This window comes from Cryptomeria japonica, chromosome 4, assembly GCF_030272615.1.
Source record: "Cryptomeria japonica chromosome 4, Sugi_1.0, whole genome shotgun sequence".
NCBI classification, from domain to species: Eukaryota; Viridiplantae; Streptophyta; class Pinopsida; order Cupressales; family Cupressaceae; genus Cryptomeria; species Cryptomeria japonica.
Window position 1 is genome coordinate 83394295 of NC_081408.1, and position 12269 is coordinate 83406563.

The 12269-nt window shown below is 36.9% G+C and overlaps 1 protein-coding gene across 16 annotated transcripts in view; it reads right to left on the reverse strand.

The window, feature by feature from the left end:
* Positions 1-290: 290 nt before the first annotated feature.
* The window catches only part of LOC131037062 (uncharacterized), a 136511-nt gene continuing 124532 nt past the window's right edge, over positions 291-12269 (reverse strand). For all 16 annotated transcript variants that reach the window (XR_009372213.1, XR_009372212.1, XR_009372220.1 and 13 more), the window contains one exon: positions 291-714. Coding sequence is in view for 1 of the 16 variants with exons in the window: in XM_059219580.1 (XP_059075563.1) it covers positions 630-714 (85 nt within the window). In the remaining 15 variants the exon portion in view is untranslated. The remainder of the gene's footprint in view (positions 715-12269) is intronic.

Sequence of the window (12269 nt, forward strand, 5' to 3'; positions counted from 1 at the left end):
CCATTGCAAAATTTTGAAAAACTGAATCAATTGAAATGATAGCGTTCTAGGTTCACTCAAGCCCTTTCTAGATTTTAGGTTAAGCTTCTTTTCATCATAAATGTTGTTAAAGGTGTTATTATCCCTTTCCATTGTTTTCACTCCCCAAAATGTCAACCACATATCATTCATTTCAATGCATATCTTCAAACATAATTTAGGCATAATGAAGAAACAATTTTTTTTGTAAGTTTATAATTTAAGAATTTGTCAAGACTAGATATTCAAAAAAATTAAATATTCAAACCACATAAATGAAAATAATTCCTTTTGATTGAAATATTATCCATAAAAAAGTGATGGATTGAATAACAATGCGATGACCTTCTAGAGTCGCACACTAATGTAATATATATTTTTCTTCCTTCTGATTTTGTTCATCACACTCTTCAGAGATCCATACAAGTCTGAAAAAAGTCACAAGATCTGTCTTCCATTTAGCCAATATGTCTTCCATTCATAATAGATCTGTATTTCTCACAAGACCCGGTACAGCAGGTATATATGCTTAATTTTTTAACCATCGATGTTCTTTCAAAACAATTGATGAAACAAGATTAATGGTTCTCACGTGCAAACAATTCCTTCGATCAGCTACCTTTCTTTCTCTTCCCAGCTTTCTTCAAAGAATGCATTATTTTAGTTTTCAATCCTTTCTTCTCTATAATTTCAGCTCTGCCCAAAAACAAAACATTTTTTAACATCATCAAAATAAAATAAAATGTTACTCTACAGTAGCCTACAAGTATTGGCAATTGATTGTCTTTCAGTCAAACAATGCAACTAAGATGTGATCTCTTCACAATGGTGTAAAAGTCACACGGGGACTATTAAGTGCTCTTAATGGGAACTACAAAAAAGGAAGATACGTACTATGTATGTCCATTTTGGTAGAATAAGTAAACAAGAAATGAACGGAATATTCTGCAAGTGAGATGATGAAAATGAAAAGATTGATGGAACTCTTGGAAGGTATGAGCTGGGAGGTTGCCACCACTAAAAGCAACCTTCAGCATATCATGGGTAGTATCGAACAAATATCTCTGTAATGGGCATACAATGGAATATAACAGGCATTTTAGTCAAAAATAGTTTAATCTTGTACAACATAAATGTTTCTGAAAGCGATTTGTATAAATGTTTACTCTTATTATTTTCAGATACTTCCACTGTATAAACAAAATAACAGGCAATTCCAGTCAAAGTTTATTTATTCTCGTACAACATAAATATTTCTTGATGCTACCTCTATAAATGTTCTCTCTTATTATTTCCAGTTATTTCCACTATTTAGACAAAAGTGGGAAAAGAGAACGTAAGAAATTTGTCAAAGCTCAGCTTTACAAAACTTTACAATAAGTTTACAGTGGTTAGCAGTTATGAGCCATCAATTCTGAACATGACAATAAGGCAACAGTAATCTTCAATTGCAGAATTTATCTTATTTGGTTGAAGAATCTTGGTGAGAAACAATTTCAAACAGTCTCCCAACTAACTATTTTGGGGCCGTGTCTAATTACAATCTGATTGTCATCATGAAAGGGTTTTGTATGTAGTGTTAACCAGGCCATTTATTTGCAACCAGGTAAAGTCTTCTCTTTTTGTTCCAACGGGTTATATGCTGGTGTTTGTTCAGTTTTGATATAACTTCTAGGCTTTTTCCCCCGTTGGATGCTGCAGGTTGCTGGCCATGCTAAGATTCCTACTTGAGTCAAATTCCATGATACATAAATACATACCCAGACAGGCAGAGGATACATGTTAACAACACACACAGATACAAGATTTAGATGTAGGAATGTGTGGCTGAAGTACAGGATAAGAGATTGAGAATTTGAAAACCTAGCCATCTTTTGTTTGATAAAAAGACAAAATATGATAATAAAATGACCATCATACAAATATCCCATTACAGTGGTAGAAGACAGCCTCCTAAATGGAAAATACACCCTGCTACACAGTAATGACAGGAAAAATAACTGAGGTCAGAACAATGCAGGCAGCCCAAACCTTTCAACGGCATTACATGGTGTTTAGAAAACAAATACAACAAAAGCAGAAATATACAAGACCATCCAGACAAGGTCATCATTAGGGCTGTGAGTGCAGAAAATTTAGGCAAACAAAAATACCAAAAAGATAATTCAGGTGCAGTGCAGGGTGATACACAACCATAAGCATCTATGAGTTATATGTTTTCCTTGCTTTAAGTGGAGAGCCGGGTAGGGACCAACAAGGTGCTACAATGGTTTCTGCTACTTCTTTCACAAGCCAAGATGTTTCATTAAGGAATCAAAGTATACAGAAAGACAAATGTCATTCCTCTCCCTGGGTAGCAGCTTCAGCCAGGCTTTGTGAGTAGTGAACAGCACATATCTTTGCACTAACTTGCTGATAATTTTGTTGAATAACATTTGAAGCCTTCTTTTGGCTAGCTCATTGGTTAAAATTTGCTCAGTTGACTCTGTTCTGCTCTGGAGCTTAAGGTACTTTTCTAAGGCTATTTGCCCATTCTGTTTGGTTCCTCAGATACTCCTGCAAGACAACTTGATTTTTTGTTCACTGTCATAGTAACAATGGAAGAAATACCACCTTAATGAAGGTAATCTAATAACCCCCCAATGGGATAGTCGATAATGTATCTAAGCGCATTTTGCCTGTTGGAAGCCACCTATGGTTGATTCTCATATTAATGCATTCATAAACCCTTTGTAAACCCAAACTCAACAGTACATCTTCCCAAAAGGCTTCATAAACCCGTCATTAGCCTCATCATCATCATCACCTCACAAGGAAATCTTCCAGCACTAGGTGCATACCACTTGGGGTTAAGCAATAGGCAGCCGTATAAAGTGGAATGTTTATAGGCCTAATATGTTGCTCAAGATTTCTGATTCAGGCTCCCTACTATGAGCTGTTTGCTTCATTTGGTAAAGTATGTTGTCAAATGTCTCATAGATTTCCCCAAGGTGAGGAGAGTCTATGCCAGCATAATTGATTGCCCTCACAACAGCTGACATGATAGAGCAAATGTATTTTCAAGCAATACTAATAAATTAATTATATAAATAAAGAATTTTATAAGTGAATGCTAAAGATTTATAAATTACAAATTAAAGGTAAAATAAACATTCAAAATTCATTGTCTCACAATGGACAACCAGGTGACATAAAGTACACCTTTGTCCCTCCTAATAGTGTCCAACCCACTTTTTCCCTTCTCCATAAACCACCATGAATTTTAGAGCCTCTTGCACCTCCGACATCCTCTCCAACAAAATGAAATAGCTAGCATATCTAGTTTCCACTTGTTTGAATAATTCCTTCTTTTGAAGTTTTGAATAGTGCACGTGATGTGCAATGGTTGTTAGTGCATTACTTTATTATTCATTAATTTATTATCCTAGTGTTATCGTCCACGTTGAAATAAACTTACTTAGATAGGTCTTGACTTGGTTGGGTATCATCTCTCACATAGATAGGCATCTTCTTGGAAGCATCCACTTAGAGAGGTAACTCGCTATATTTAGCAAGTGGTTATTTGTTCAGACTCATCATTCAGTAGTAGTTGTTAGTTCAGACTCCTCCCTTGGTAAATGTTTTTTATACAGATCATCCTCTTTCTCACCCTTGTAATGCTTGTGATCTCTTGTATATGTTTTCATATCTTTTACAATCTTATGATCCTACATCTTTTTCTGCATCCTATATTTTGGAATGGCATATTATTTACATTCAGTAACCTCTATTGTCTTTTTGCTTCTTGTTAGTGTGGCATACTTCTCACACCAAGATCTATTAGATCTTCTATTATTCTCAGGTTTGCATTCTCAACAAAACTTATATGGTATCAGCCTATTTGATGATTTGGAGCTTGTTCCTTTCCATTATGGGTCAAGGATTTCATTTTGTAGCATGAGTTGGATAGCTTGATTTTGGTGCTTCCTAAGTTAGATCAGACCCTTCCCTTGCATTCAAAGTGCCTCAAAATTATACAAATGATCATTAATTCATTGAAATCTAACAATGGTACCCATAATCCTATGAAAAATTTGCCTAGCTCAATCATATAAACAATATACTCTACCAAATTCCCTACCTACACAAGCTGATTCTTACCAACAGTACTAGCATGGGTGGCATTAGTCATAGCACTAGATATAAAGGTGTTTATTAATATCTACAAGAAATTTAGTGTTTGCAAGTTTTGATAAAGGTTGAGAAGGAAAATTTAGATTTGTACCTTTGTACCATAGCCACGGCATGTGCATTGTATTACCTAGTGTTGACAAAAGGCTGAGACTCGAAATAGGGGGGTGGGGATGAAGGAACGAGTCTTGGGGATGCAAGGGAGACCATGGGCCTAGATTTGGGGATGGTGTAGGAACGGCAAAGCAAATATATATAGTACTTTAAAAAATTATTATAAAAACTGTATAAGAAATAACAAGTGAAACTTTGAAATACTAAACATATTGCATAAACAATGAAAATATCGAATATCAATATATTTATATTATATTCAAAACGATGATTACATTAAAAATTCAAATACAATTGGCTAATGGCCCAATGCCACTAATCAATCCCAAAGTCAACTAAAAACTCATCCCTCGAACTATTGGAGTCCTCAAGGTCAAGCTCCTCCAAACCAATACCAACCAACCCTATATGTGCCACATCATCATTAACCTAGGCTACCTCCTCTAGCTCTACATCCCATTGAATGGTTGAACTCTCTTTGTACATAATCATGTTGTGGTCAATGAGAAGCAAGTGATTGTACAATTACAAGCTTCTACACCCTCCTAAAGGTAAGTTTGTTCCTCTAAACATATCGGATGGAGCTATAAGTAAACTATTTGCTCTCGAAAACAAATGAACTAGAAACCAAAGACAACAAGCAAATGGCTATTGCAGTTGTCAAAGTGGGCCCATGCTTAGTCCACCATAGAATTGCATCCTCTTATGACATAGTCTCCCTATCCAACATGGCCTCTTCTAGATATCCCCTAAGAGTGGCAAATTTTGTCCATCCAGTATGAATGATGTTAGCATTTATAGTATCATACATCTCCTGAATAACCTTCATGTGCATAGTTTCACCTCAACATCTTGTATAGGGGTAACTCAGCCAAGCCTCTGCATGAACCACATCATTAAGTTCGATGCATAGGGAGTGTTGAGCTTCTTCCACCTTTAATGAATGATTAATTGAATATGTTCATTGTAGAACTACAATGTGAGTTCTCACTTTCATACAACAATCTTCATTTGGCCCTGTATACTATCATTGCACTCGTGCACCTCCCCAAGGCTAGGTGTATTAGTATCCCCATACCTACTGACTTTGAGGACTGCAATAGTGATGGAGATGGTGTATTTGGCATCAACCAAAAATGTCACTCTTCACCACCTCCTTCATCCTCTTCTTGTGCTCTGACTTAAAATTGGGCCACCAATTCCACTTTACTATCATTACCATATATTGCAATGGCCAAGAGAATTATGTATGCTATCTAATCTCAACAAGTTACAAAAACTCCTTGGAGAACGTCCTCAAGAGTGCATGTGAAGTTTTGTGGTTGCAAATAAACATTTGCGCATCTCTAGCATCATTAACTACTCTTTGATCTAACGAATCTAGAGCATGTCCTCGACTGCATTAATTGTAGCATGCACACAAGGAGTCCACTAAATATGCTTGTAGGTTGCCTCAAGCAACTTCCTTGCAGCTTAGCACAAACATATCACACTGTGACTACTTGCACCACATTCTCTAGACCACATTCTGGGCAACAAAGGAGGAATGTTTCCCAACCATCCCTATTTGTAATGTCCCCTACCAAATCTATTTCAATATATCAAAATTGATTGATATTCTTCAATTAGTTATTAACAAGTGCTTATCTATTTTCCTCATTAGATGATCAATATCATTATTAATATAGATATCAAACCCTACTACTACTTCAATTTTAAGGGAGAAAGGTTTATGTATGTTACCAAAGCGCTTAGAGACCAACTACAACAAGTTCCCTCAAAGTTTACAGATCCAAGCCCTTACCTATCTTGGGTCTTGTTGACGTGTATTTTGTACACAATCATACACAGAATAAAATACCGAAAGGCATCTTATCCTCTCTTGAGAAAATAGTCTCTAACTGCTGAAGATTCGCGTAAAGGATCAGTTAGGTAGACTCCAAGGTTCTTTTAGTGGGGTCTCCACGTGTGGACAAGCTCCAGTGGTATGATGTGATTTGCTGGAATCACAAGGGGACTTACATTGAACTTCCGATCTGCTTTGCTGGACACAGGCTCTTACTGACTTAGATTAAAAAATGGAAAAAGGATAAGGGCGAAGAGAGGATCTAATCCTAATACTAAGAATGTAGGAGCAATGACTTGACCTTTTGATGAAACTCTAACTAGATCTTGTTTTGACATCAATGGAACATCTACACAAGACTAGTGCAATCTTCTAAGGGGAGCTTTATGATGTTCAAATTATCACCGCAGGCATAGATACCATCCAAGTTGATGCATATCAATGAAGAGGCAACAAATTGAAATTGAGCTTAGGCTGAATGATTCCAGTTGACTACGCAAGGCAAGTCTGCAATCAACAAACTGCTAGTAGTATGGATGTACGAATTCCACCATTAATCAATCACATTTCCTCCATTCATCTAATTATCTACCATCTAAGATTGAAGACTTCAACAAGAAACCATGCAAATTGCAAGAAAACGACATATTTCACCATTACTTCAATGAAAATGGAGTTTGTTTACAATCAATGGCAACAATTTCTTGCCTTGTCCTCCTATTCTACTCTCTAACTACTTTCAACTATTTACAACTCTCTCTAATCATCTAAAAATTATTCCTTACAAAATGAAATGCCTGGGCTTATATAGTGCCCACAATACAATTTGATGGCTTAGATCAATTCAAGATCAATGACCAAGATTTTACAATGAAAACCCTAATTAGGGTTTGTTACAACCATTACATAACATTTAATGCTTGACCAATGATAAAATTGTATTGCTTGGACACATGTCCCTTTTAGAAAAATCGACCAATGGATAGCCGGGGTAGGTACATCGGAGTTTGTGCCACCTTCCATGAGTTAAGTACATTGAATCTGGACATGCTGAGATGGACTTCACTGATTGGAGAAATGATGACTAGGACGCCACCTCATTTGACACTTGGAACTTGGTAGATATTCAACTTGATGTTGTTGAGAAGCTTGCTTTAATTAATTCATCTGGATCTATTTTGCTTCTTCAACGAGCCCTTGTTCTAACTCCTTGCGTCCTTGATGTGCAGGAAGATGATGTACCTCGCCTTGGAACGCTGGATTGCCCTTGATGATGTTAGTCCAAAGAAGGTCGTCCATGTCCTGGCTTGATCGTCCTGGCGAAGACCGTCCTTGATTCGGCTTGATTTTCCTTGAAGAGACCTCCATTTGACGCCTACACAACATTTCAAAATTAGTAACATGATTTTGCAATACATAACATAAATTAGAGAGCAAATTTTAGGAAACTTAATGATAAGTCCTTTATTAATCATTTCCTAAAAAAGACTGAGCTAAGGAAAAACAAAATTACAAAATTAAGGCAATGACAATCAAAATTCGAAATTAAAACAAGAGATCTTGCCATACCTTACTTGAGAGCTTAACTCTAAAATGCAAAATGAATAAAATTGCCTAGGCAAAATTGACGTAAGATGGTCATCAACGTGATTCTTCTTCAAAAAGACAACTTCGCCACCTTTGATATGTCCTTGGCAAGTTCGTTCAAGTGAGATTAAGTTCGCACCACCTTTGGATAGATGTTTCGCCTTGGATAAAACTAGTGCCTTCTTTTGTTTTGAAATGAAATTCGCTCCTTCAAACACACTCGCACTCCCTTGATGATGTTTGCGCCTTCCTTGACAAGACCCGCACCTTGAAGATAATTTCGCACTTCTCCCTTTGAGATCGCATGAAAAATGATAATGTGAAAATAATGATTCTCACCTCCCTTTATAGCGCTCATCTCACAATTACCACCTTAGGCCGACTTGATAATTAATAAGGCAAATTAAACGATTTTTTAATAAATAACAAGGCCGACTTTTATAAACCAATAAAATACCAAGCGCTCCTTTTGATTTTCTATTAATTAATAAATAATTAATTAAATGCCTTTGTCATTTAAATTAACAAATTCGATTTTTTACAAGGCAAAATAATTTAATTAATATCAAGCGCAATATTTAAATGCCATTTAATTGAATTTTCAAAACTTATCGAATTTTAGCATTTAAATAAATTCAAAAATGTTTGTTTAGCGTCCAAAAATGAAAAAGTGGGAAGATACGTACCTCATCGCCTTGGTCCCTGACTGAGGGACAGGAGCGATTTTGCTCTTGTGGGCCTCATTTCACTTCATCACCTTCGAAAATTATATTCAACGGATTCGCAATGCCTCCTTTCATTCATTCATGCCTTGAGATCGGTTGAAATTTGGCGAGAAAATCATCTACAACAAAAATCGCTCTGGTCCCTTCCTGAGGGACAGGAGCGAACTTAAGCATTTTGGTCCTTTGTTGACGTTTGATAATCTTCACTTTGTCTTCAACAGGTTCGATTGACCTCCTTTCTTGCCTTCGAACATAAAATTTGCTTGGTCTTTGTTCAGGACGTACCTTATGAAGAATTTCGCTCTGGTCCTTCAGTGAGGGACAGGAGCGAATTTGACCCTCTAGGCAAAACTTCATCATTTCATTGTTTTTGATCAAGTCTGGATGTTCTATCATGCTCATTTCGTCCTTCACCATGCCTTTGATGTCTCGATTCGTCCAAACAAGGTCAGGAATGGCTCAACTAAGCATTTTCGCTCTGGACCCTTGGTAAGGGACACGAGCGCATTTCGCTCTGGACCCTTGGAGAAGGACACGAGCGAAATTTGACTTTTCGCACTCTCGATTAGGACAATTTTAATGGAATATAACATTTAAGTATAAGTGACATTTCCTTCTATGTTTCTTCTTTCTTATACTTTAAGTTATATTCCATATACACTTTCAGGATGTTTGAGAGTGGTTTCAGACCTCCAGGAGTTATATTGCAAAATCTAGTTTTTGGAGGTTTTTTCAGTTTCCAGACTTAGTCCAATTCAGGATCAGGGCATTCCAGACTTAGCCAAATTTCAGGATCAGGACCTCACTCAAGCCGGACTTGCTATCCTATGTGATCCCCTGGGCGACGCTTCAAGTTATATTCATTTGATAAAATGCACCTCTTTGGACCTTTTCACATCGTCAAGACGTTAAAATCTTGCAAGGACAAAGCAAAATTGGATTTGTAGCTCCGGTCCTTCACTGAGGGACAGGAGCGATTTTTCCCCCGGAGGCATTTCTGTGCTCATGAAAATCTTCAATTTATATTCAATGGAAAGATCTCGCCTTTCTCCATCACTTCCAATTCGTAATTCATCTTGACCCTGCAGGAATAGTAAAATATTTGAAAACGAGCTCCCGTCCTTCACTGAGGGACAGGAGCGATTTTGCTCCTACAGGCCAAAATAACATGATTTTAGACATTTTAACACTTCACAAGGCGAAAACAAATCATTTCCAATGCCCAGGATCAAAAATCAAAAAAGTCAAAATTTGGTCAAAAATATTCAATTGGACAAAAATTCACATTTCATCTTCAACACTTAGACAAATTTAAGCTCTGCATCAACATTCCAATTGAAAATAGACCATTCTGGTGAATTCATTTCATTCAAAATTTGCATTCTAGAAAAGGAAATTCAAAAAGCTCCCAAAACTGACTGGATCTGGCCTGAAAAGACGGTAATTAAAACCCTAAGGCTTGACCCTAAATCCAGACAACTAACAAACTAACAAAACCCTAAAAAAGCAAAGCAAAAACGAACAAAACGAGCAAAAAAACATGGGTCCCCATTTGCAATGGGGCGATGTGTGAAAACGTCACAACATCTAGCGCCACCTTGAATAAATGTTGAAAAAACATTTCAGAGATAAAGACTCAATCGACACCTAGAACCTTTGGAAAATTCAACCTAGCTCATCAAGAGATTAGAAAATGTACTCAAAGTGGAAGGAAAATCCTTAACCAAATCCAGACACTTAGTCTTTGATTACCCAAGTGTGTGCAAGTGTATTCATTCGTCTCGAAAAGACAACTATAACCTTCAGGTTCCCCTGTGATCGGCTACGTAGTTTATCTGAACTTCAAAGGCATCCTGGATAGAGCCTTGCTGCCAGTCAGACGTCCATAGTCCCGACGAGGTTATCGCCGCAAACTCGCGAATATTGCTCCATTGCCAGTCAGGCGTCTATAGCCCCGATGGAGTTACTCGCATATTCCCTTTAGCCAAATTTGATATTTCTTTTTAGCTCATCTCTTTCTTTTGATTTTTCTCTTTCATTTTCTCATTTTTCTCATTTTTTTTCTTTTGATATTGCTTTTTCTCTTCGTCAATTCCTTTTGGCTCGTAAGCAATGAAGCTTACTAGGGTTTGAGGATTGCGGTGGCGCTGAGGCCAGATTTTAGATTTTTCACCAATCACAGCTTTGCCTGGAAACCATAATGACTCGGAGTCTATTAATGTGTGAAGATATAGTAATCAACAGATGTCGGCATCAAGACATAGAAAATGATTTCCTTCCAAGTCAAATACAGGTCCTGATCAGATGATAAAGCTGAAGAGGAACAACCTCGGATTCCAAGCACTTCATGAATAGATATCTAAGAAATGAGTCTAACATAAGATCCAGGATATTGCCAGTGTGTGAGTAACAACACAAACGCCTTTCTCACAAAATGGAGGCTCCCACTCAAGACACCTAAACTAAAGCAAACCGACCGACAGACCAACCCAAAGCAAACTAAACTAAAACGCACACCAAAGCAAACTACTAAAGAAAGCAAACAACTAAACTACCTGAGCCACACTAGATCATGAGTCAAATGACTCAAGGCAAATCAAGAACAAGGCTCAAAAGACCTCTAACCTAAAAACATGAAAAGAAAACCTACTCTAAACCTATATACAAGAGTCCTAGACTCGACACGACTCAAAGAAGCAAAATATGTACATGACTTTACATGATTTCTCAGGTTGTGCAACAGGAGCATGGCAAACGTGATGGTTCTCAATCGGGCAAATTCATCCTTGAATACAGAAAGGCAAACTCTCACCATGCATTTCTCATACTCAGGCAAGTTGTCACTCAAAATGATCAACTGAGGTAATTCGTTAGGACCATGATCAATCCAGATGCAAGTTGTTTTCCCAAAATCCCCATAATCAAAATCATAACAACTTTCAAAGCTAGGATTAAGGAAAGAAACGACCTGGCATGTTTCAGGCTCAAACAGCACTGCATTGTTGCAAGCGAGGTCACCAGCTGCTTCAGGAGGTCGCCATTGGTGATGAATCATTCCACGAGCATTCACAATATGTTGATCTTGATTAGGAAAGTCCTCTCGAAACAAGCTCAACGCCCCTTCGAATAGCTCAAGATTATCAGTTTTCACTGAGACATCTTGCATAAACCAAGCATCCTCATGAAATTTTGTAAGCATATCCTCAAAAATGAGAGTCTCCTTGATAGATTGAGCTTCAAACATCTCCTCTAGTGGATCAAAGATAATCTCAGGTGGCCTTTCTTCTTCAAGAATATTATCAGGAGGTCGGAGCTGATGATGGATCATATCACTCACAGTAACTTGCTTATCTAGAAAAAAATTTGGCAGTGATTCCATTTGGGTTTCCTCTACAATATCCTTCAATGCTTCCTCAAATATCATAATGTTGATGAAATCTTCAAGCGCCCCTTTGAATTGTTCTTCATATCTGGGCTCACTTGTGATGATTTGTATTTCTTTGTTCAACATCTCAACTTGATTGTCTTTGTAATGTCCCCTACTAGTTTAGGACTGTTTTAACCATAATTAATCCTTCACAACACTCTTAAACTGCATTGATTAGGAGACAAAGCTTCATAACATGAATCCGATCATAATCTTATATCGAATTGATAACTTAATCTGATTGATAACCTCTATTTTATATATATATATAATTTATTCTCATATAGTATTATATTATATATTATAGTAATTATAATCATTATATTTTCCTTTATAATTATAAATATATTTTATTACTAAGTTCTACATAAGAACATTATCA